This window comes from Sprattus sprattus, assembly GCF_963457725.1.
Source record: "Sprattus sprattus genome assembly, chromosome: 9".
In the NCBI taxonomy this organism is placed as follows: domain Eukaryota; kingdom Metazoa; phylum Chordata; class Actinopteri; order Clupeiformes; family Clupeidae; genus Sprattus; species Sprattus sprattus.
In genome coordinates this window covers 9,790,701-9,816,635 of record NC_137928.1, presented here as the reverse complement: position 1 = coordinate 9,816,635, position 25,935 = coordinate 9,790,701, and the positions used below count along the sequence as shown (strand labels likewise).

The window sequence follows — 25,935 nt, the reverse complement described above, 5'->3', positions numbered from 1 at the left end:
TCTCTGTAGAGGTGGTTCAATTTACTTCTTACACAGCCTTCTGTCTTACAAATGACATACAACAATATAATTTAGACTAATTTACAATGTGGCAAGACAACTGCATGTTCAATGTTTTAATTGCAATTCAAACAAATAGGATATAAATAGGCTTGAGGCATGAATTATTTATTTAGACAAGCTCTAAACCCAAACCCAGCAAATCATTGAAAAAAAAAAGTATTGACCCTATGCAAGTCAATGTGACCATACTGTTGATTGAAATTGGCCTCACAAATCAACAAATTCAGTTTCAACATATTCCCGTCCTTACAGCAAAATTAGCCAACAGTGCAGGAAACATTTACTTATATTTTATAACGAAATTACCATTCAATACCATTGCCATTCATCAACACATCGTCACGTGGCTAGTATGATAACAGTGCAAAATGGGGTGCATGAAGAGGCACACCAGTCTAACTGCCTTCCTGCAGCATCATGAATATGATCGTGGACAAAGTTAATTAATGTCTATAAAAGTTAATGAATGATGTGGCTGTGAGTCACCTCAGCAGTAAACCAAGGTCTTCATCATGTATCAAAGACCGGTCTGTCTGGGCTCCAGACCTGCCAGGACAAGGATCTAATTGATTTGGGGAGGGAACGTTTTTTTTGGAGGGGAATAAAATGTAGTAGAGCCATTCATAGAAATCATGTGATAAGTTTCACAAAGGCTTGACATCATGCTCACGTTGATATTGACAAGTCGAATCCCTGATCAAAATTCTGCGCAAATCTCATTACAATTCTTGCATGTTTCCGAAGATTGAATCAGTTAGCTGAACACGTTAGCCTTGTGACACTACTAGAAGGTTAAAAACGATCAACTAGAGATTTGTTTCCCCATAAATGGAGTAGAGAGGACTCTAAGGACTCTTGCACGGTTTTCCTGTGGAACATTTTCTGTTCAGTCTAAACAATCATGCAAAAAAAAAAAACAGCTCATATTTTCAGCTTCATTACACGTGAAGTGCATGCTTGCTTAGAACATCATGAGGTTTTGTGCTACCTTGAAGACTGCATAAAAAAAAAAAAAAAAAGAAAAAAAAGGTGGTCATGCAATTGCTACTCCCCCTACAGCTTACTCAGTGGCATAGCAGGAAGAGGCTATCCATAGCACCAGTGCAGTACAGAGGCCCTGGAGCATGTCAGGCAGTATATAGGATGAGTGTTCAGGGGCCCCAAAATGTTTCCACCAGCCCTGCTCTAAATCCACACACAATTCTTCCAGTAAATCCAACATGGGTTAGTATGACAGAAGAAATTGTGTTAACTTACACCCTCAGACCACTTTCAGAACACACTAGGGTTATGAGACACACACTCGCATATAAAACAATGGCTTCAACATGTGTAATTATTATGACATATAAAACAAAGATTAATATTGATTTATTTTTGAAAAAAAAAAAAAGAAAAAGAAAAAGGCCACAGCTCTAACATTAATGGTTTTGCCTGTCGGATTTCCAAAGAGATGTATCTGTCACAAGGTCAGACATTTTTGGTTCTATTCAAAGGACTGAGATTTATTTTTGTTTTAACTAGGCAAGCTCTTGACCAGCAAAAAACAACAAGGAAACAAACAAAAATTCCAACAAAGTGCATCCTTCCATGCATACAACTCCCCTGCCAGATGGCTTGGATAGGAGACCATTTCTGACCTATATCTCATCCAAGTAGTCTTCTTCTGGAAAATCCCCAACAGTCACTGACGTGGGCTTCACAAAGGCACCATACTTCGGCTCACATTCAAAATACCGTTTCCCGTTCACACTGAGACACAGACAGAAAAAACAAACATATAAAAGAAATGTAGTCACAAACAAAAGCTTCCTCTGAGGCTAATGGAAGCTATTCCTACGGTTTGTGCATAATCATATTGCTAATTGACACAAATTTCCCTACATATTTATAGTGTGTGGAGGCATACTACTTATTCTTGTTCTTCTTTCAACACCTTTGTTTATTCTAACAGGGTATTGTACCATTAACTAGTAGGTACGTATTCAGTACAAAAAGAAGTGAAAACTATACAGGGAGCAAGTAAACAATGTATCACATCACAGGAAGCGAAACAGGAAAGTTTGTCCATTAGTCAATCCGCTTTATTTCACTGGTAGGTCTAGGGCTTATGACTGCTCGTTTTTTTGCCATGAACATAATCTATTGAACTTGTAGTTTGGAATTTTTGGACACATTACAAAATGGGAAATGTTGCGTTTTTATTCACTGGACGGGGGTAGGAGTGAGACTTGATCATGACTGGATGCTGGAACCTTCCCCAGGCACTCTACACACGTGCAGTCAGTGCCGAGACAACAGCAAGACAAAACAACACGCTTTCGATATTCAAGGAAGCTACTGGCGAAGCATCTGTTGAAAGCCATGGATAAGGAACTGGCTACTATCGCAGATTTGATTTCACACTTAACCTTTTAGAGGTTCAGGACACCTCACTGAAACACACTCCACATTAAAAAAAACAGAAACACACATGACTGAAATGAGAGATAAAAGGCTTTTAACCTGCAGCTATAATACGTGTCATAGTACATACCTCCCATCATGCTTTCCAAGTGGCTCATCGTACTTGATTCCAACCCAGTAGCCTGGTTTGAAGTCTGCCGTTCCTTAAAACCACAAACAAATACACATCATGCCATGTCCTACACCCAGAGCCCAGAGCAGCATGACATGTATATGCCAAAATTTTCACGGTCATTTAAGTTTATATTGTGTGCATGTGGGTACAGTACGGCACCACTGTGGTATGATAGCTATTGGTTACCATAGGCCTTAAGCTTGGTTTATGCTCAGAGGCGCAAGCGCAAAAGCAAGAGGCCCTTTTGCGTCTTTTCACGTCTTGCGTGCGTCAGCACCTTTTTCTAGACTTGTGCCATTTTTTACGCAAGCCTATTGTTCTGGGTGTGAATTGCTTGGCAACACCCGCAACCATTAAGGGAGCATTAATTGCTATGAGTACATTTTGCGCAACAATGTGACACCAACGCAGAACCAAGCAGCCGCCTTCACACATCTTTAGATCTTTTCAATATTTCAATATTGGATGCTTAAAAGTCTTCCATTTGCAGCACCCTGTTTAAAGCAATCAAACTTGACTTCGGTGTAAGTGAGTATACTTCATGATTTAACTAAATATCAGTGTTATAGGGTGTGTTAGTGAGGGTTGTTATGTTGTATTTTTGCATTTTTGCCAATTAGAATTTGTTAAAAGCAAAATCCTTATACGAAAAAAACGCGTGGGACTTTAATAACTGCTTGAGATCCAGCATTTGAGTCTGTGTAATAATACGCATGTGTACGTCGTTTCCATATAGACTTTAGACCCCTATATCTCTAAAAAAAAAATGTCTTGCTATACCTCTGCTAACAGCTAATAGGACAATTGTTAGTTACAAAAGATGTACTGATAACTACATTCCAGCTCACTAAAGATTTCTAACTGGAGTCGATATGCTCACACCTTAATTTTGCAGCTTTTGCTGCAATTTTAAAATTGTGCCCTTGTGCTCTTCAAACCTGTTCAATCCGAAACACAATGGAGAAAGGTCGCACCTGCTTACCTGCATACATTACAGTGCCGAGCTTCGTAGGCTGGCCAACAACTTTGACTTGACATCTACTTCCAGTGGTGATGTCAGCACACGCAGCTTTCTCCCTCTCTTCTGCTGCCTCCTTCAGCTCCTCCTTTTTCCGCTCCTCCTCTTCATTAAACTTACCAAGCTTCTTCTTCTTTAGAAAGGAGCGCACAGAGTCTGAGGGGGGGAAAAATAAGTAAATAATCTGATTAAACCTTAAGATCAAAACCCTTGAAATGAAGAAAGTTCATTATTAGCTATTGCATCAGAAGGGGCGATATAATTAGCATGCTGTGACACATGAAGCAGCAGCAGAACCCCTTAGGTTGGTGACGACTATATCTGTGACAGGCCACATCGTACAGTCCCCAATAAAAATCTGTTTTGAGTTTGGATATCCATACCACTTCTCTTCTCGTAGGCGTCATCTGTTATCTCAAACTTCTCAACCTTCGACAGATCGCTGAACTCTGCACCCTGACCACTTCGGTCGATCACCTACACATTCACAAAAATGTTTTTGTTATTTTAACGATCTCAGAAATATTTCAATTTTTTAGGTTAAAGGTGCAATATGTAGAATTAAGTGGCATCTAGTGGTGAGGCTGCAGATTGCAACCAACTGAATACCTCTCCCTATTCAAGCGTGTAGGAGAAACTACAGTGGCTTTCGATTAGGTAGTCATCAGGGAATGAGGCCACAACTATTTGGGGTTCTCAAAATCTTCACCGGACACAAGGTTATGCTAATTAATTCTGCATCAACATCGATTTGAAAAACGAGGAAAGAACATGCCATGTCAAACAGCTGCTCAGCAGGAGGAAGGAGATGGGGAGAAACTCAGGGTTTGTTTTAAGAAAGCCTACCAGTGAGTAGGGTAGGTTCACAGAGTTACCATGGTAACTGACCCAAAGTTTATGTTACCTCCATTACTGGAACCGAGAGTTTACCCTCATCTCAGGGTTAAAAAAACCCTAAAAAATTGCAAAGTTAACATGTGCCTTTAGGATGATCACTCGGACACATTTTGTCTGGATTGTGAACTACTGCCCTAAATCCTCCATACTGCACCTTTAATGTCCTGTTCCTTAATGATCTATAGGCAAGCCTAAAAACCTAGTAAAGAAATTGAGTGTTCCAGCTTACATGTATCCTGCAGTCATCGTCCACTGGGTACGAGCCAAAGAGAGCTTCATTATCCTCAAGTTTCAGCAGAAATTTGTCTTGGATGCTGAAAAGCTGGAGTTCCATAGATGACGATGGAATGCCTACCACCATCTCCAACTTAGCCTGATGGACATAGACAAATAAAACATTATATTCAAGTTTATAAAGGAGTTGTATACACCTGCCAATAAGATAGTATAATTGAAAACGCTTCCCAACTGAGAAACCACTGATAGAACCACATCTCATTGACATTATTAGTGGCCCCAAGCAAAAATAACATTATACATGTACAGAAGGACTTATATTTCATTGACCTTATTTGCGAAAGAGTCTGGTTTATGATGACGGATCTATTAAGACCAGTCAGAGATGATAACGCTATGTAACGAGTCAGGAATACACATAGACAATAGAAAGTGAAGCATCCCTAGTGGGTGGAGCAAGAGAAAAGATACCCCAATGCACCCTAAGCGTTTGTTTTCAACCAGTTTAAACTGCATTTGCTGCCAATGAAGTCTTGCTGCCCACCGTTTGATGTTATGAATATTGCTGACTAAACTTTTGATTGAGCTCATCCCTCCTTCAAGACATACATCTGAATGAGTACCAAAACCATCCTCTGTGTAAGTACTCATCACACTGTCAGCTCTGGTATACTCCATATTACACTCGTTTAAACAGATTTCACTTTATTTAAATGTAAAAAGTAAAACAAGCTGTGAAGGTAAACACAAAGCCTTAGTAAAAAATAAGAAAGGCTTAATGATCACAAGGGAGTGGCCAATGGCATCATGCGGCAGGTTGTCTGCCAAGTCACATTGATTGCTCTCAGGGTTGCGACAGGTAGAAGCCATAGAAATATCATAACGTTACCTCTATATCTGCATAGAGGTTACAGTCATAGTAGCAACATCAAAGTTTGTCTAATAACAAAGAAGGCTTCCTACTTAAGTCTTTGGCAGCATGAATTTGCATGAATTTGAGTCCAGCGGTTCGCACGTGCCCACAAAACAACCGTAACTATGCCAGCAGTTGCTCCATCCATTCATTTGTAACAATATAATTTGGTCCAATAAACACTGCCTACTAAAGCATTTCTCACTATAGTTCGTTAACTTCACCATGATGAGGATATTTACCTTGAATTCTGCAATGGTGATTCCCCGATTGAATCGTTTGTTTGATTCAAACTCAGACATTGTACTTGTCAAACGCACATCCACTGTTGGATTACTTATGACTGATATACCTTCCATCTTTATGTCTTTTGTTGACCAAACTGATCTCGTCCCAGACGTTTGGGAAAAATATAACGTTTCGTAAAAAACAGATACAAGATAACTAGCTACCTTGGTAAAAGGTATATAGGCTTACACTTGAAATGTGGGCTAAGAAAAAGGATTTAGCTAATAACTGACGTTATATGCCAAAAGCAGGCTGGCAAAAGAACCGGCAATTTCACTAAGCGTTATATCCTAGCTAGGAATGCTAATGCTAACTTTCAGTTTAGCAGATTAGATAGCTAGTTATGTCTAACAAACGCAGTAACGCCACTAGCGTATATATTTCGTAATCAAGTTGCACACGTGAAACACCCGAAGTATCACAGTCTGTCCTGAGCTTGTATATAGCTAGGAACTACTCGCACTGGAGATCCAACAACAGCTAACGTTTGCTACCTAGTAAGCACCGTGCGCAGCATAAAGATGCGAGTCTGTAGTTCTGGAATTTTCTACCCACCCATAGTCCATCATAAACCAATCGCATTGGCGAATCACCAAAACACTGAGCTCATATCCAATCAACAACGTCTTTCTTACAAGGGACATGCTATTTTTTGCGAATCAGAGAGCTCCACTGGCTCCACCAGGTCACGCCTATTTATTGGACCCGGAAATGTTCAAAGATGACAAGGATAGCCACGTGAAAAGCATAAGCACTAGAAATCGCCTAGAAATCTTATTTTACTGAGTGCACAGTGCATTAAAGCAATACTGCAGTATCTATTATGTTTTTATTACTTTTATATCTTTGCTTTTATTATTGCGCTACTATTGTATATTGTATTGTTACTTATTAGGCAGCCTTCTAAAGAAGGAGGGGCACTTATATTGCCCCTGTCTGTCTGTATCTGTCACGCTCTGGTTTATGGTTGTTGGACTTGTACTGATTGTGGGCATTGCACAGAAATGTGTTTTTTTTTCACAAAAATATATTACATTAACGTATCTATATCTTATACTTATTGACACTTCATGTAGGCCTACTTAATGTATCACTGCAATATTTGGTGTGTAGTGGAATGGGATTTATCCTAAAATTACGAGGCATGCGGACTTGGACAGGCTTATATATAAAATACAATACAGTACAATCCAATTCAATACTATGGAAATTCCTTCCAGGTTTGATCACGAAGTAGGCCTACATACTTGAATGACGTGGCATATTCAAAGTTGATCAATTTGGGTGGGGATTGCTCACCCCTGCCCACTAGTAGACCCGGCCTTAGTCAAAGAAGGTAGATTGTAAAAAGCCAGAACGAAGTGTTTCATCTCCTCAGTATATATTTGAACAAGTTGACAGGACAGACGTTTGTTTTCTTCTAATTATTCAGCAAAGTTATTACATAATATTTATACATATTTCCAATGCAATTGGCAATGACTAACATTTTAGTAAATGTTCCGCACAGGACTACAAATAAAAATATGACACAAATTCCATGAGATTTTGTTTAGTTCTTGTCATTGACCAGATGGAGGCAGCAATGCACCAATAAGGTGTCTGGACGGCTGGGAAAGGAAGAGAAGAAGTCATCTGGCTCTTCAGAAGAGATTTCATTGCAGTTGCATCAAAATCGTATTTGTTAGACATCTGTTTTCCATTCTTTTTATTTAAAATTATTTCAGTCATGTGCGTGTTAGCTACAACATATCAGAACACTATGGATATGTCTAGGTTTTGGTTCAGAGACGTTGCAATTGTTTGAGAAGTGGCTTCCTAGCTAAGGTTAGTTAGCGTTTGGCTTGAAGGTTTGAATGGTCGATCTCGTTATTATTACAATGCATGGGCATGTAGTATGACAGTGAGTATGCGATATTTGGAATAGCAAAAAAGAATAAGATAGCAAAATAGGAAATTCAAAATACTGATGATTTGTTTTAAATGCAAGGCTGGGGCTTTGGAATTGACATGGCTGATAAGATGCCGTTGATTTGCAGGGCTTTTCCGTTTCCCAAATCTCCTGGCGGCCTGTTGTCATTTTCTACTGACGTGTTGAAAGCACACGTATTTGTATAGTCGAGTGGTTGCAGCGGGCAGGACGGATTTCCGTTGTACTGTGTTCTAGGAGAAAAAGTTGGTCAGTCATCTGTGTGCCAAGATGGCCAGAAATAGTTCTAGGTACAAAGCACTACAAACAGGCAGCGGTGGTACGATTTGTGACCAAGTCCGCATGCCTCGTATGCGGGTTTTGGTCGGTTGTCTCTGCGGTGCGTTTGCACTTGCCATGGTCTTGGGAATATACCTGGCAAGTGAGGGAAGTGACTCCAGAATTCTGGCTGCAGATCTTACCAAAGACAAGGTGAGATTTCATTTTACTTGATGTGTGATTTGCAGTATTCTACTTTGAAACGTCCCCCATAGCTCAAGATAGCCCCGAGCATACCCTAAGCACAACTTTTAGGGGGAACAAACATAGAGGCAGAAACATGGATGTTCACTGCTGTAGCTTCTTGGAATAACACACAACCCTTTATTTTCGACACTTTGGTTTATTCGCATTTGAATGTGGTATATGTGTCACAACATTTCAGAACGGCTATACAAAATCACATCTGCTCACATTTTCTTCATCTGTCAACCATATGAGAAAAACTTTTCACATTACTAGACTGAAATGTGTGTGTGGACTGCCTGCCATTCTTGAAGCATTGATAGTGACAAACACCCCTGATATCGCCATAAAAATACACTGACACTATCATAACAAAATTAATATTGTAGATCACTTGTCACATGAAGTTGTATAAATCAGCATTATCCCTCACCCCCTGTAGTGTAATTGTGTTTTCAATTGGGTTCTCTTAACCGCATCTTTTTCTTTACAGCTCAATCATAAAGCTAGCAAGTTAACCCTGGCCCAGGTGCGCAAGCTAGCTGCCGAGGTAGACATATCACGTCTGTGGGAGAAACATCTGAGACCGTTCTTGATAGTGAGGCTCCCAGGAACTCCAGGCAGCCAGGCTGTGAGACAGGTGAGACTATACTCTAGACATTCAGGAGTTAAAGAGACCGGAGTCAAAAGCCTTCCTAAGGCCTTATTGTAATGTACGGTAAGTAGCTTTGGTTTAAATAAAAACATTTTTTTTTTTTTTTAATCTGTCTAGGCTCATGATAATTATGTTATTTTGAAAAAACAGTTAAAATGTTTTAATCCCGTTATGAATTGAGGTGATCTGATCTATTTCTGACATAGGTTATTTTTGAGATTTAAATGCCTCAAGTAAGAAACTCTTAGATTTCAGCAATGGCTTTTTTTCCAGGGACTTACATTTGTTGATGCGGTTATTTCTGGATCTTAATAACACTTTTGGTGGTGAGTCTTCAGTCTTTGAGGAGGTGAAGCCCTATTTCCTTACCTTTCTTGTTCTTGTTTCCATGGTGATTTGCCTGCAGCACATAAAGGCCCAGCTGGCATCCCTAATAACGGGCTGGACAGTCGAGGAGGACTCCTTCAAGTCCCCCACTCCGCAAGGCGTGGTCACATTCACCAACGTCCTGGCTGTGCTTGACCCCTCTGCCCCTCGTCGCCTCGTCCTGGCATGTCACTATGACTCAAAGTTCTTCCACCCCGACCCTAAACACCCGAAACGCGTGTTTCTGGGTGCAAGCGACTCCGCTGTTCCCTGCTCCATGATCCTGGAACTGGTCACAGTTCTCGATGTCCTGCTGAGTGCCCTTAAGCAACAGGTATGACCATTTCAAGTTGACGAATTTCACACAAATGGGTTTATTTATTGGCAGGTGTTTGCTATGTTATTGTATGTGTCTGGTAATAATTCTTAGCCTCCTTCTGGTTTTGTTTGTTATGTTATGCCAACATTTCTAACAAATGATAGAAGTGTGTATGCCTACAACTGTTGCTAATTTGGCCTCAGCATGACTTTGTGTTATTTATGAAAAAGGACCTAAACTTACTGGAAAGCAGTAAGCATTGTTAGTAGGCATTAATGGTCTATACTAAGTCAGACTGTGCTTGAAAACATTTCAGCACATATGGACAGAGACACATGATATTACTAAAGAACTATATACACATTAAGGCAAGTCAAGTTTTGGTGTAAAGGCAGTATGTGCAGTAAGTGCATTTTGCAGCCAGACTATGGATAATAAACAGAGAATCACTCAGGTCTGCCAAGAACCAACCATTTTTGGTCACCCAACAGTCTTAAACAAACATTAACACAGATCGGTTTAAAACTCTCCAGTACACAATCATTTTGGTTATTCATGCAGACTTATTACACGGCTCTTCTTAATGTTGTAGAATGCTCCATTCACTTGAATGCTGTCAAGGAAAGTGGCCTTTTTGCCTCGGATTCACGTCTTTCGTAGCACTCCGCAAGTAGTCAGCTGACAGTTGAGCAGCTGTGTTCTAAAGAATTTTCAACGTCTTTGAAGTTCAAAGTCTTTGTCTCTCTCTCTCTCTCTCTCTCTCTAGCGGGCTGCTGTGACCCTTCAGTTAGTCTTCTTTGACGGAGAAGAAGCATTCGAGGAGTGGACAGACACTGATTCTATCTACGGCTCTCGCCACCTGGCTGAGCGCATGGCCCGCACGCCACACCCCTCCGCTTCTTCTCACACCAACCTCCTGCAAGCAGTGGTACAGATCTGTGTCTCTGTTTAAACTCAATACTGTATTCCTAGTTGTTGGTGTTAATGACATATTAACAAGTATTTCCTCCTTACCGTCACAGGACCTATTTGTTTTACTGGACCTGCTGGGTGGGCCCGATCCACTGATAGTCAATCACTTTGACAACACAGCTCACTGGTTCGACCGCCTCATAGCTGCAGGTGATCACCCGCTCTTGTATACTCACCAGATCAAGTCTGTGGCAAATTGCATGCCTCATAATACTGTGTGAAATGTCATCAGACAAAATCATCCATCCATTTAAGTTTTAAAAGACCTGCAGTTAGATTCGTTGTACAAAAAGAGAAGCAGTAAACTTGGCTAGTTTTGCTTGTAAATAATTTGTATTTTCTGTTTTATTATGAACGTTTTAATCAAAAAGAGAAGCGGTAAACTAGGCTAGTTTTGCTTGTAAATAATTAGTATTTTCTGTTTTATTATGAACGTTTTGCTCCCACTGTCTTTGTCCCACTCTTAGAGAAGCGACTGCACAGGCAGGGCCTGCTGTTCTCCCACCCCTCTGAGCAGAGCTACTTCAGGAAGGACGTGTATCTGGGCCCTGTGCAGGACGACCATATCCCCTTCTTGCATAGGGGTCAGTATGAGAATAGTCATGCCTCTGTGTGGCTCCTGCTTTAGATGCTAACACACAGTCCAGTATACAGATGCTGATTCACCATTCACAGAGGTCCACCATTCAACTATCCACCCTCTCATAAGGAGAGCAATCCCTAGGTTCTCTCATGTGACTGGTTGCATAATGTTGTGGTTTGAATGTATGGTAAATAGCTGAACAAACGCACCATCGAAGTAATAGCCATTAGATTTCTGTTTGCATTTGCAAACTGAGTCAAGAAAAAAGGGTCATGCAATATAGTATTAGAGAACATTCAGATTTCTCAAATGAGTATAAATAATTATACAAAAAAAACAATGAAGTAAAAGCTAAGAAAGGATTGGTTGGGAGTATTTCTGTTGTTATTAATGCTTGTTGTCTTGACCTTATTCTCCTTCAAACTATTTCAGTGGCTTGCGAGACAGACTCCTGTCTGATTAACTCTCTCTCTCTCTGTTCATCTGCCAGGTGTTCCTGTGTTACACGTGATTCCCACACCATTTCCCCCATTTTGGCACAAACTGGATGACGATGAGGAAAGAATGCACCGGCCCACTGTGGAGAACCTCACGAAGATCATGGCCATCTTCTTAGCAGAGTACTTGGGACTTTGAACAGACGCACAATGCTTGACTCAGGAACTCAGTAATACTGAGAGTACGCACCTCTGTGTCTCCAAGAGCTGTGAGGAAATGTCTGACTGTCAAGGGACATCTGTGAAGCAATACAACTTAAATGTGAACAGAAACATTTACAGAGAGAACTAAATTGTTGGTGTTCAGCGTAAAATCAGTGTTGATTCTAATTGAATAGTGATTTATGTTGTTGAGTTGTGGGAAGATTTTGAACAGACAGCTTGCCTTGTTCATTGTTGAATTCACCTCAGTGAAGTAGTGGTTGTCCCTGATGACTCGTCACAAAGTGCCAAAGTCATGTCTGGACCCTTCAGACTTGGTTTGCGCTTACCTTTCAACGGTACTACAGCCAACAAAAGCACGAACTGGAAAGAGTTGCCTGTGAAATGCTGAATAATTTTTTCTACCCTTTGGTGGATTGTTACAAATACCCTGAATCAGCACAGCACAGCCCCTCTTCCCTCACTTGTTGCAACTCTACATGTGTGTTTAAGGTTGACAAAATGATGAGAAATCTTTTCCCCTAGATTTGTTTTATATCAACTACTTTCCCTTCTGTGTACAGTGCAGTGTTTCTCATACATGTTATTCTGTGTGGTGGTGTCGTCTCATCGATGTTGAACTTAAAAGAAAATGTGAAGGTGTCTGGCACTGATCTGTGCTATAAATTCTACCCTTTGATATCTAGACATTTTCCTCAAATTGACTTTAGTAAGTAAACTAAAATTGAGTAGTAGTAAAATCACATTCCTGGATATTCTGTGTAGTCATGATAAAATTAAACAAATGATAGAGGAAAGCTATATATTGTCAAAGAAAGGTCCATTTATAATCTGTACGTGTTATCTAATATGTGATGACTTAGTCAAACACTGGTAAGGACTCTGCTTTTAAATTAAGCCTTTGTAAGTGTACACAAAGATCTACCACTTTTACTTACAATACGCTTTAGTTCAAATGTGTCTATATGTATGTCACCTTATGCCATTAACAGCCTGTTTTCTCTTGGTGTTGAAGGCAGCTGAAAGATAAGTTTACACAGGAAATACATAAATATACACACACAGGTCCTTACTGTAGCTTTCTTTTAAACCTTAAGCTACAGTTTACTCAAAAACCTACCATTGCCTTCTTTATATTTAGTGTTATTAGACTGGTCACATTATATCATGGATTACATTTTCATAACACATTGGTTGCATTGTAAGTCAATTTGAAATTTACCTGATCAACAGCAGCAGCAATATACAGTGCCCTCCACAATTATTGGCACCCTAAGGTAATATGGGCAAAACAGGCTATGAAAAAATATGTCTTTGCTGTTTATCCTCTTGATCTTTCTGTATTCACAAAATTATTTTGATTGAAGTAAAATTATTGAAGGTTTTTTTTTAATTTTTTTAATAAAATCTTTTTCCCAAAACACGGGTGCCACAATTATTGGCATTCCTAGACAATCTTATAATTAAAATCTAACTGAAGTATATTACCAGTCATGTTTTACATTTTGAAGTTCACCTGTTTCATTTGGAACTCTTAAGCGGTCAACCATGACATCCTGTTTCACTCTGGTATAAATATGAGGTGACAAAGGCCAAATACCCTTAGTCTTTCATCAAGATGGGAAAAACAAAAGAACACAGTGTCGAAGTGCGACAAAAAGTTGTTGAGCTGCAGAAATCCGGAAAAGGATATAAGAAGAGGATGGTTCGACTGGCAAAAGAATCTCCAAGGATCACAGCTGGATAATTGAGGTAAATTGAGTCCTTGGGTCAGAAAAGTCTCCAGAACCACCATCAGACACCACTTACATCACGACAAGTTGTTTTGGAGGGTTGCCAGAAAAAAGCCTCTGCTGTCAATCAACAAAAAACTAAAGCACCTACAGTTTGCCAAATGTGTCAGACTTTCAATGGACCGAGTTATATGGTCAGATGAGACCAAAATTAAGCTTTTTGGCAACAAACATCAAAGGTGGGTTTGGCGTAGACAGAACGATAGCCATACAGAAAAGCACCTCATACCCGATGTGAAGTATGGTGGCGGATCTTTGATGTTGTAGGGCTGTTTTTCTTCCAAAGTCTCTCAACATCTTGTTAGGAAACACGGTATCATGGACTCCATCAAATACCAGCAGATATTATATGAACACCTAACAGCCCCCTCCATGAAGCTTAAAATGGGCCGCAGTTGGACCTTCCAGCAGGACAATGTTCCAAAGCACACCTCAAAATCAACACAAGAATAGTTCACCGAGTATTTTGAGTGAAAGACCAAGAGGATAAACAGCATAGACATATTTTTTCATATCCTGTTTTGGTTACATTCACTAAGGGTGCCAATAATTGTGGAGGGCACTGTACCTTGCAGTCATGACTACTGCAGTGAACCTTTGTGCATGGGCAAAAAAAGAAGTGAACATACTTCTCTGTTTGCATAACTATAACCACATTGTCATACCAGTTTCTGCTTTTGGAAACCTTCGGGATTTGAATATACTTTAGGCAATGATGATCTGATCATACAAAGGTTTTATAGGCCCTAGGTCTTTATGGAAAGCTCAGCCATGTCAACATCTGATGAGCACTTTTAAAAGATCACCTCAAATGAGCGATTGTTATAAATGTTTATTACAATGACAACTGTATATAAAAAATAAAATGCCTTTAAAATGTACAAAACAGCTATGTTTCAGAAAAACAGGAAAAATCCCTTTACTAAAACAGTTCAAATAAGTGTCTTTGGTTGATGGATGTGTATATGTATATGCATATGTGTATAGCAACAACGTAACCATGAAATGGACTAAAGGAAAAGGTTGAGCTAAAGGGTGGAATAAAACAGCTGAAAAAACAAGACAAACATTGTCAACATGATTTGAGAGCAGATGTACACTTTTTACATTCTGTAACAGCATTTCATTGTACATGCAAACACACACATTCCCTTAGTCTCCGTTCAATATAATAATGGAGTTTGATTAAACACAAACATGCTTGACGGAGTCTTTACCAATAAAAAACAAGCAATGAAACACCACAAACTTTGGCAAGGAAATGGTATACATCCTATTATGAGCATACACGTAGAGAGCATAACTAATACATTTGACAGGTGTTCTGACATTTTTGAATGACAAACTGACTATTTTGATTGGAACCATGTGGTTATGGATAATTACAATGGTTCCTAGGTCAACTTCCATTCGGTACATTCTTTTTCTGCAAAGAAAACATGAGTGAATTATGCCTACATACGCAAAAACAATAATCACAGCAAACACAAACAAAATATCAAGACCTTTTCTAGAGGAAGAGGAGTGTCTCAGCAAAGCCACCGGTCTTTGACACAGATGAGAAAAATGGACAAGGCCACAGATGGTAGCACACTTGTGTAAACATGACATAAATAAAATGTGCAAAACACCGAACGGAGGAATCCTCCTTGGAGCTGGAGATAAGAGGTGTCTACTCTAAATTCTGGTACAACTACATTTCATTTCTCAATTGAAAGTGAGACAATGATTTGGCAAGACCGTTTGAGTCAACATTTTGTGTAGATATAACAAAACAATAATAATAAAAAATTGGAAGTAACTTATACATGTACATTTGACTACAATTGTATATTTGAGAAATTCAAATAACATACTTTGAGACAAAGTAGTCTCAACACTTACAACAAAGCACTGTATTGTAATGAGTTTCAAGAGGCCAAAGATGGAGAGAACAACTTGGATTTAAATGCAGCTGTATTACCTGTATGTTTTGTAGTGTACATGCAATAGTTAACAGTTCATCTTTTCTGTATGATTTAAATTGTGTAGTAGTATGCAAAACTGTAAACTCATCTGGATAGACTGCAGCATGCAATAGCTTATGTACTGCAATGCATTCAATGCAGTGGTGACAGTTGCTTTGTTCTCCATCATTGAGACCTGTACTACAAAGAAATGCCTTGAATTCCAGGAAAAGTGCCATATCATTACTACCGCATTGAATTGATAATAATTGTTCATAATTCTGCAATCTAGTCTTCCCTCTATAAAACACCACATAACGCCACCATGATTGAAATATAGGTTCCTGTGACTACAACCCAGTTATTGCATAGAATAAAAGCTTTTAAAGTGTTCGAAATACAGAATGTTTTGTCTACAGGCTGACTCAAGATATGACCGATAATGGACAATATCTAACAGTATTATTATTCATCCATACATTTCCTGAAAATCTGTATTGCCGCTTAGTGCATACTGCTTGCATGGGTGGCTTATCAGTAAGTTCAACTTCAGTACATATGTTACTGAGTTTTTACATAGTGTGTCTTTATAAGTTACTGAATCCACTCAATTGTATCATAACAATCAGTTTCACTAAAGCAAATCTTTGTCAATTTCAGCATTGTTTTTACTTGGTAACAAATCACTGCATAACTGGATGGCATTTTAGTGTAGATAAAATGAATAAAATATTGTTCGTTTAAAAAAAAAAAAAAACTTCTGAAAAGTTACATAGTATATTGGGGCAATCTAACCCCTTACTTATGACAAGATATGAGGTTCACAACACAACAGCAAACTAACTAACCGCTCATGTTTTCTGGTTGAGCAACGATTGCCTATTGGCTGTATTTAGCACTTACAATAGCCACTTTTCTCCTGACAGTACAGTAATAAAGATTGTTAAAAAAAAAAGTGTCTTGATAAAAATGTATATAAGGTTTGTGCTCACCATAACCTCATTCTTCCTCTCTTACTCTCACTGTGTGAGGGAGAGGAAGGGGGGGAGGCAGGGGGAGAGAGAGAGAGCGAAAGACAGAGACAGAGTAAAAGCAAGTCACTATACCAAAAACTCCTCTATGAACACAGATTGTAATTGCAACTTCCTCACACTCCTCCAGTATGTGTCCCCAAAAGTCTTCGGAGTGATGATCTATAAACCCAAGTCATCATCTACTGGAACCGACTGGAGTTGTGTGAGAATTTTCGAATCCCCATCCATTTCCTCTGCATCATCCAACTGAGATTCTCTGTCTACATCTCCACCACGCGGGGGAGTCCCAAGCAGCAGACCATCACCAGCTGGTAGGCCCAGCAAAGTGGGGTCCTCTGCTAGATCTCCCTTCCCCCGCACATCGAACAGAGTAAGGGTGGCAGAAGAGGTCAGGGAGGCAGGGCTCCATGTGGTCTGGGGAAGATGTGAGGCCGAACCAGCCGAGCTACATATCGGGCTGAGTGTCAGCATGCTCTCTGGGCTCAAGGTGTGCTGGGATGGCAGCGCCATGGAGGGTGTCTGAGTGCTTGAACAGTCTGGTGTATTGGGGGAGGCTACTGGGGTCGGGTTGGCTAGTGCTCCAGGCTCAGGGCTACAGTACAGTGCAGAGTTGGTGTAGCCCAATGGGAAACACTGCAGGGAGGGAGAAGCCGGCACTGCTGCTGAGGTGACGGGTGGATTCTCTGCTGTAAGAATGATTGGGGTCTGGTCAGAACCTCCCATGCCTGGGAAGTGGTTCTCTGGGACAGACTTGACAGGTACACTGGTGAACTGGATGCCAGCTGGAATGGTAAGAATGAGTTTGCCTTGCTGGAGGCTAAGAATGGGGCTACCCCCCATGCCTCCCGTCAGAACAAAGTTACCGGCACCTAAAGAGAGAAAAAAGAAATCAAGAAAAAAGTTCAATTCAATTCAAATCAATTTAATCAACAGCTGATTAAGAATCACACTACCTTTAATCAACATTGCATACTGTACTTATCTTACCTGGGGAACTGGAGGGGATTTGAATAATCCCTGAATTGAGGATCTGAACCCCTGGAGAGGAGCTGCCTGTGGGACAAACGCTTTGGAGGGATCCAAGCTGGTTAACCCGCAGGGGTGCCTGAGTGACCCCAACACCTGCACTCGGGTTGGAACTGAAGATCTGAAAAGCACCTCCAGGTGATGGTATCGAAAGGGAGGGGCTAGCTTGTACCACTTGGGGAAATGATAGGGATCCGTTGGAGGCTGCAGAGATAGAAGACACGGGAACAAGCTGGGGCAGAGACACAGGGACTAAGTGGGCTAGGCCTATTTCTTTAGACTGAGAGACAGGGACAACCTGTGTTGGGGAGGAAATGGGATAGACCTGTTGTGCCTGCCGCTGAGCCTGAGAGAGAGCATTCTGGGATGCCTGATCACTAAGCTGGAGGGTTAAACCCTGAGGAACCTGACTGCTGGTCACCTGGGAAACAGAAAAGATGTTACCATCGCTAAGAGTCGCGGACGTACTACACTGTGGGAGGCGTGGAGCTATGTGAAGCATCTGACCCTGTAAAGAAGGGACAGAAACCTGTGACATCTGATTAGTGATGGAGGACACAGGGACTAGTTGGGGGCAGGGAGATACTTGGGCTCCCGAAGGGTGCTGGACCAGCTGAGAGACAGGGATGCCCTGAATAGAAGGCACCACCTGGGGGAGGGAGAAAACTTGCGGCATGGAGGAAGAGGATGAGACCACCTGGCAGATAGAATTAGAGGGACTCAGCTGGGAGCCAGCCGTGGCAAACAATAGAATCTCAGGCTGCTGGGAAGTCAAAGGCACCATCGGATTAGAGATGACCACTCCTGACGGGGCGACATTTGGGGAGGAGCTTAAGGCCTCTGAGGTTCGGCTGATCTGATTCACAGCTAGAGGTGAGAGGGGGGTAGAGGATGAGATAGAAGATGAGGGAGTGGTGGACGAGGGTATAGAAGTCAGTGACACTGTGTGCACAACATCATCTGCCTTTAGCACCAGACCCTCTGTGACACTGATGGAGTTGATGAAGTCCAGGGCTGGCCCTTTCCCCTCCTCTGTCAATGGGAGGGTGATGGTTCCATTTGGGCTGGTGTGGGTGTTCAGGACCACGGAGGAGAGAGAAGCTTGTGTTTCCATTTCGCTGACAGACGGGACCTCCAAGCTGAGGTCATTGATTCCCACTGCTTTGGGTATGACCTGTGCTCCGTTCAGTAGCAAAGGTGGGTTGGTAGTGACTGGACTGAGAGTCACCGTATGGCCGTCATTTAAGGTTAACCCATTGATGATGACACTTGACCCTGTGCCTGAGATCAGCGAGCTGCCGTTGAGAAGCAGAGGATGAGGGGAGGTGAGGAACCCTCCTGTGCTGTTGAGAAAAATCTGTCCACCAGTGCTGCAGGTAGTACCAGAGATGGATATAAGAGAGCCAGTGGAACACATAACAGAGTCCTCATGTTTATCTGAGATATCATCAAAATCTCCTTTGCTGGCTTCATCTTCAGTACTGTGGTTGCCATCAGATTCACTGTGAGGGAGACAGATTGGCAGTGTGTGGTTAGTGGTTTTGTGAAACTCTGAACAGAAACATACAAAGGAAATAGTGTCAAAAGTAGAGGGTCAGAATCGCATTAAGCAAAATTAATAGAAATATTACTAATAATTATGATGACTAACAATGTTATATTTTACTTAATAATAATGTAAGATAGATATCAAGATATCTACTGATATAAGCTAATAAGATCCTAATGATGTGACCATTCCCACCCTGAACACATCGGATATGGCCCAATGTCATATTAAATAGGCCAGAATTAGTATGGCAAATTATAGTCATACAAAGCGCTGCCAAAGCATTAGCGAGCATTGTATTGCACGTTGAGATAGTTTATAGTAAATAGAATTTAACTTCATAGCTTATTCCAGTCAAAACATCCATTCTCCAAGGAATACTTTTTTCACAAACACAACTTCTACTGCTACAAACGGGTTTTGACCATATCACCATTTACAAATAACTCTAAATATAATCAAAGGAGACTGAAATAGGCTTTAAATGTTCATATTCATCCTAGATGTATATTAATGCTTCTCTTTAAAATGCACATTTAAAAGCATTGCATATGAATTTAACTGAATATCTATTATGTTGCATCAAGGTTCTTTTCAGTCTAAATAATCAAATATGTATTCTGTAATACTAAATACCAGGGAAATGCAGTAGTCTTATCTTTAAAAAAAATATATAATACAAATCCATGCTAATGTTTGTCTTACAGATACATGTAGAAAGTACGATAACAAAGTTGTTGTTGTTTGGTTCTATTTGTTTAGTCTTTCCTTACAGACATGGTTCAAATGAAGACCCAGCGCTTTAGGTCAAGATTCGCCAATGTTCAAGTGTCACACTTTAGGGGTAATAATAGACTCCCAATCGCGAGACCTAAGCAATAGTGGTTCCACACAGGAGAAACATTCGGTGCAGGATTTCAGGAAATTTGAGCCACGCAGGGAACCAAAGCTCACATTTCACAACAAAGCAACATGCTTTCGATCGTTGCGTTACACTCCCGGTCCTTCATGGCAAGTGTTATCTAGACCAAAACACTACATTTGCTAGCTGTGTGAGTCTTCTTACAGTAAGAGACGTAAGTTAAACGTTTTACAAAAGTGTATTTTTTCCCATGTTTATTAGTTAAACGCTAGAGCTCCTAGAGTCAACGCTAATTCAGTTAAATGTAAAACGTAAACAAGTTAACCATACGTCTTTGCATTTGAACACTTGAACCCAACATAACTAAAGTTGATTAACTTTAGCCTGCTAAGTGGTGCGGTAAATATCTTAATAATATGAGTGCGTTAAAAGTAACATTTTCAAAGTGTACGTACAAAGTGCTATGGTCGCTAAATGTGCGATAGCTAACGTTAATAATGTGTGCAACGCCAGCTCGCTAACGTTAACGTAACCACACTTGAACGCCATTTGCCATCCATTTATTTCTGGGAGGATTTTGAATTGGAAATGGACAAATCTGCTGCTCAAAAGAACGATCATGGTCTAGGCTACGACACATGCAGACCAAAATCAGGAAGCCAGGCCCAAAGGTTAACGCTGATAAAGACATGGGCATGACAACATTAACGTTGCCTAGCTATCTCACTAACCTTTTGCTGTTGGTACCAGAGGGTGTTCGGTCTCTCTGCCGTCGGTTCTTGAACCAATTACTAACTTGAGTCAAGGAAAGTCCGGTGGCTTTAGCTAAATTCTTCTTTTCGTCTGGAGTAGGATACCTGTTGATCTTGTAGCAATCTTTGAGGGCATTGCGCGACTTTTCCTTGAAGCAATATACAGTCTCCTCTCCGTCCCAAATAGTTTTTGGCAAAGGAAACTTTTTCCTAAGACGATACTTGTCCACAGCACCCAGGCTCCGACCTCTGGACCTCTCTGCCTCTTTGTACCGTGCCTGTAAGTAAAGGTCCTGCAGGAACCCATGGTTGCTGGGGTGGTAATCGTGGCTTTCTAGTATTGCGTATAATTGTTTGAACTCTTCCCGATGGAAAGCGACCAGTGCCTGGGCCTTCAGTAAAGTTTCATTGCCACGTAGCAGGTCAGCCGAAGGAGGGATGGTGGAGAGGAATCTCCACAGGCGATCCACATTACCCGCCTGCAAAAGTGCCTCGCATACACATGCCACTTGGTCACTTGAAAAGCTAAGCTCCGACTTACGGAAACTTTGAAGCAGTTCCTCCGCCACCTCGTCAGGATCTGTCTCCTCCTTTATTTTAGCTTTTGATGACTCCTCTGTCTGCTCTTCTGTGCTAATCTCGTTTTGTTCTGAAGACAAGGAAGCCATTTTTAGTTTAACTTTTTTTCTTTTGGTTCCTCCTCCCTCCCCTTCACTCCGTCTCCCATTCTCCCCTACGACGAGATTCTGCAGCACCACCAGGCTGAAGCGTCACGCCCATGTATTGCGTGTACGCTACCTTTGCCAGCCCCCCTAGAGATCCTGACCGAATGTGTTGCGGTTGACAACTGGCAAACGTTACCGTCATTTTCGTAATGATGATCAAGGATTTTAAAAGGCCGTTTGTCAAATAAAGATACTAGGCTAATTAAAGAAGTTTAAATGGTTTTTAGATATTTTTTTTCAACAGAACTAGAGTGGTAGACTAAATAACCAATAATCATAACCAAGGCCTAGGGAAAATATCCTATGGCAAGTACACAATAAGAACTATAGGAAGAAAAACCTATGTATCCCTATTTTTCAACAGTTATTAGCCTTATTTATCTAACAGCAACTTTCCTTCTCAGCAATTTACCTATGCGTGAGTGAGGTTTACGCCTATACTATATTCACTGGGCTCTTTGCAAATTGAACTCCGAATTGAAATCTGAGTACAAATTAATACAATTTAGTAGGGAAAATCTGAGTTTTGTGGAGCCAGTTCAACATTTCCTTGGTGTCAATAGCAAGGGGAAGGAAGATACTTTCCAGTATGTGCCAGCTAATGATGTTTTGACGGTTTTTTGGGGGGAGAAAAAGGATATTTTTGATTCTTTTCAAAGAAGCTGTGAGAAAGTTTCCAGTGATATTTTTGAAGACTTCATTGATGGAAATATTTTCCAAACTCCACCATTTTTGGGTAATCCAAGTATTCTCTGTATACATCTATACACAGATGAATTTGAAGTCGTGAATACATACACAAAGTAACTGCCTTCTATTTTACAATTGGAAATCTAGAACAACAATACAAATCCCAGTTACAGCAGATACACCGGTGTCTTCTACAGAGATACCAGCTCTGTCAGAGCCAGAGGTACCCCCTCAAGGACATTCTCCATCCTCTCCTTCTTGATCTCAAAGAACTATACACAAAAGGAATTGAGATTTGTATGAAAGAACTCATTTTTTGAAGGGGGCCCTAGCAACCATTTCTGCAGACAATCTATCCGCCCATAACTTGGCTGGATTTACATGCTGTTTTAATAGTGGCCGGGTGAGCAGGTTTTGCATGATAACATACTGCAATTTAAAAGCACATGTGAATGAAGATAGTTTGCAAATCAGGTCTTCAGATGTTCACAACTACCATATTGATGCACTTAAGGAGAACGACCAACTGTCAAAACAGACCTATGAAGTAGTGAAAGAATGTCCATTTGCTGAGCTTCAATACTTTGATGTCACCCGAGCATTTCCTCCAGACCTAATGCATGATTTCTTAGAGGGCATCATACCAATTGTTGTTTGCAAGGTTATCACTGCACTTCATCAGCTCAAAATTGTGAAACATGACTCAGAACTGGAAGCTTTCTCCTTTGGAAAAAATGATAGAGGTAACATCCCTCAGGCATTACCACAGAGTGTACTGAAACGTAAGTTAACCGGATAAGCAGCACAAAACAGGATTTTGCCATTCCTTATAGGACATTATATTCCAGAAGGGGGAGGTACACTGGGATATTTATCTCAAGTGCAGAGAAATCTGCGACCTTATCCTCTCTCCCAGCATCAGAAAGAGCATCATCCCGGTCCTCACCTTCCAAATTGCGAATTTCTCTCCTCTTTTCAGACTGTGTTCCCAGATACTTTCACCCCTAAATCTCATTCACTATCCACGTCTGATGTTAGAGTTTGGCCCACTGAAACATCTGTGGTGCATGCGATTTGAGGGTAAACACCAATACTTCAAGAGATTGTCCCACAACACTTGTAATTTCAAGAACCTTTGTTACACCCTCTCCAAAAGACACCAGTTGCGGCAGTGTTGGGAACTAACATCCCTTGACATCCTCCACCAGCGCTCATACACTAAAGGTGAATGTCAAGTCCCATTCCGCTCTCTTCCCTTTGACGTTCAGGAAGGCATTGCGTCAAAGAGTGAGGTTAGCGACATATCAAAAGAGGAATTGTTAGCTCTCTACTCACCAAATAACATCAAATACAAAGTAGGTGACACCATCATAATTGATGTGGTAGAGGAGGACATTCCCATCTTTATGCAATTACAAAAAATCTTTCAGTTCAGGGCTCTCTGGCATATGTTTGGGAAACTGCTGACACCCAAGACACTATCATGCCTTTTCTTTGGAGGACCAAAAATAATGGGTTGTTGTTCACCCAGGGGAGGAAAAAGATTACCATCCATTGGACACCTATGTTCATGATGAGCAGATGTTCCTTACCCTTCATCATAGTGTCCAAAGGTAAAGCCCAGCTGTATTTCTGCCATTGGTTTAAAGGGGAAAAAATACAGTTGCGAAATATGTTACTAAGGTCCTGTTTAAATGCAATTTAATGTACAGAAAATGTATTGTTGTTCTTACATTAACAGAACAACAAATTGATGGGGAAAACTCTCCTGGGATTGACCGAGAGGATGGTCGAAAAACGTTTTACTCTATTGAAACAACAGGTCATCTTTTTGAGAGAGTTGGAGAGGTTGCGAAACAAATCATCGTTGGCTCAGTAAGTATATTACGTTATTTTTCCTGTTAAAAAAGAGAATTTCTTAGTGTGAAAGTCTTGTAGGACCAAATGTTATTTTGTCTGCCTATAGACAAGCAGGGCCGTGTGATGCATCACATCCAGAGCCAAGTACCCAGTAAGTGCACAGCAGTTCAGTGTAGTTTCACTTTAGTTTTAAATGCCATGACCCCTCTGAGAAAGGGTATCAAGGGTTTCTGACAAATGAGAAAGGTCTAATGTTGTTGGAACTCTGCTGTCTGTGTTCTTTTTTATTTCTTTACATAGTCAAGGCATCCAGGAGTCATGGCCAGCATTATACACCCTGCTCATTCTGCCTCCAGAGCTACAGGAAGCTCTAAAAAGAAAGGATCAACATTTTAAGAAAAAGGACAAGTCCCATTTGAGAGCCCTGCTGATCCAAGTGTTGTTTAACAACATAACAAAGTACACATGGTATTGTTACACCCTTGATTTTTTTTCTAGTTTATGGTCAGATATTATTGCATTGGTTGCTTTAAAGGTTGTATCAGCGATTCTGAGCGTTTTGTAAACACTTTTTATAATGTTCAGCTAATATCTCCTCATGATCTGCTAGCTCCCCATTACCTACATGTCCTGTACAAAACATTAAAAAAGCAATATCCTGCAGCGTTGCTGATACAACCTTAAAGTAAGTGAGTTACAGTGCAAAGGCTTAAAAGAAAACCATTTAAGTACCGGTAGGAAAGTTCTAATTACAATGAATGATCTTTTAGGTACCCAAACCATAAAATTATTCGGATGTTCTGGGATGTCTCATCACCAGATTTCCATTTCTTGGAGACCACAGTATATGTATGTATGTTCTTTGCCATCTGTTAAGCAAAACATTTTTTTTTTTTTTTTTTTTTTGTGCAGCTCATCATTTATGTCCCACAGGTGACCCTACTGGAGTGTCTAAAAAACAAATTTAAAAAGGAAAGGTCACCGTTGGTCAATTTGACGACAGTCCAAGAAATGAAAAGGAAGTTTGGTGCTAGAAAAATTGTGGACCATGTGCCTCTGGAGGAACCACCTGGACATCAGGTGCCATTTGTTATAATCTTGTTTGTCTTTAGCCCAACTGTGTGCCTATGTCTGTATATCTATCTGCTTGCTAGTCACAGTTATCAGTGTTTGCCGGTCTTAATTCTTAATTTTACACATTTCTTATGGCAAATTTCAGAGAGCAAAGAGGTGCAGATTGCAAAACACAGTCGAGATGCTTTCTGGGAGTTATGCCACACAAGAGGTTTGCAATATTTTTTGGGATGAGATACTGAATTATACAGCAGTGAGGTCTGGTCAAATTATGTTTAGTTATTTCTGGACGAGAGACTTTCTGGTTTGAGAACATTTATATTGTCATTAACTTGTTGTTGTTGTACTTTATGTCCTTTGGGGGACATTTTTTTCTTTCAGGTTATGCTGGAACTTGAGGTAGTTGGGGAGGATGACATGCATATGAATGCCATGAAGGACGAGCTGTGCCGGCGTCAGCCAGACATCCCCATTATTATGGATAGAATGCGGCGTACGCTGCACAAGAGGCGGGAGTATATGGGGCAGTGGCGGCTCGCCCATAGGGTGCGCTGGGGCTCCGCCCCCCCGCTGACCTAACTGCCTGTTTTTCTTTTCTTTTCTTTTTTAAATAATCTCTCATTTTGAAAAAATAACCTG

The 25,935-nt window shown here is 40.7% G+C and overlaps 3 protein-coding genes across 3 annotated transcripts; 1 reads left to right on the top strand and 2 right to left on the bottom strand.

Annotated features, from left to right (window-relative positions):
• Positions 1-237: 237 nt before the first annotated feature.
• Positions 238-6,493, bottom strand: tbcb (tubulin folding cofactor B). The gene is made up of 6 exons (XM_080844781.1): positions 5,952-6,493; positions 4,789-4,932; positions 4,046-4,139; positions 3,627-3,818; positions 2,600-2,672; positions 238-1,815 (listed from the first exon to the last, which is right to left on the bottom strand). The coding sequence occupies exons 1-6, from the start codon at positions 6,066-6,068 to the stop codon at positions 1,704-1,706; spliced, it is 732 nt and encodes a 243-aa protein (XP_080700907.1). The 5' UTR covers positions 6,069-6,493; the 3' UTR covers positions 238-1,703.
• A 1,454-nt stretch (positions 6,494-7,947) lies between these two features.
• qpctla (glutaminyl-peptide cyclotransferase-like a) lies at positions 7,948-12,786 on the top strand. Its single transcript, XM_080844223.1, has 7 exons — positions 7,948-8,398; positions 8,925-9,071; positions 9,493-9,786; positions 10,538-10,699; positions 10,794-10,893; positions 11,211-11,327; positions 11,817-12,786. Exons 1-7 carry the CDS (start codon positions 8,198-8,200, stop codon positions 11,960-11,962), a joined length of 1,167 nt encoding a protein of 388 aa, XP_080700349.1. The 5' UTR covers positions 7,948-8,197; the 3' UTR covers positions 11,963-12,786.
• A 4,131-nt stretch (positions 12,787-16,917) lies between these two features.
• six5 (SIX homeobox 5) lies at positions 16,918-21,697 on the bottom strand (the record flags this gene model as incomplete). The annotated part of the gene is made up of 3 exons (XM_080845168.1): positions 20,927-21,697; positions 17,746-19,286; positions 16,918-17,627 (listed from the first exon to the last, which is right to left on the bottom strand). Exons 1-3 carry the CDS (start codon positions 21,613-21,615, stop codon positions 16,918-16,920), a joined length of 2,940 nt encoding a protein of 979 aa, XP_080701294.1. The 5' UTR covers positions 21,616-21,697.
• Positions 21,698-25,935: the final 4,238 nt, after the last annotated feature.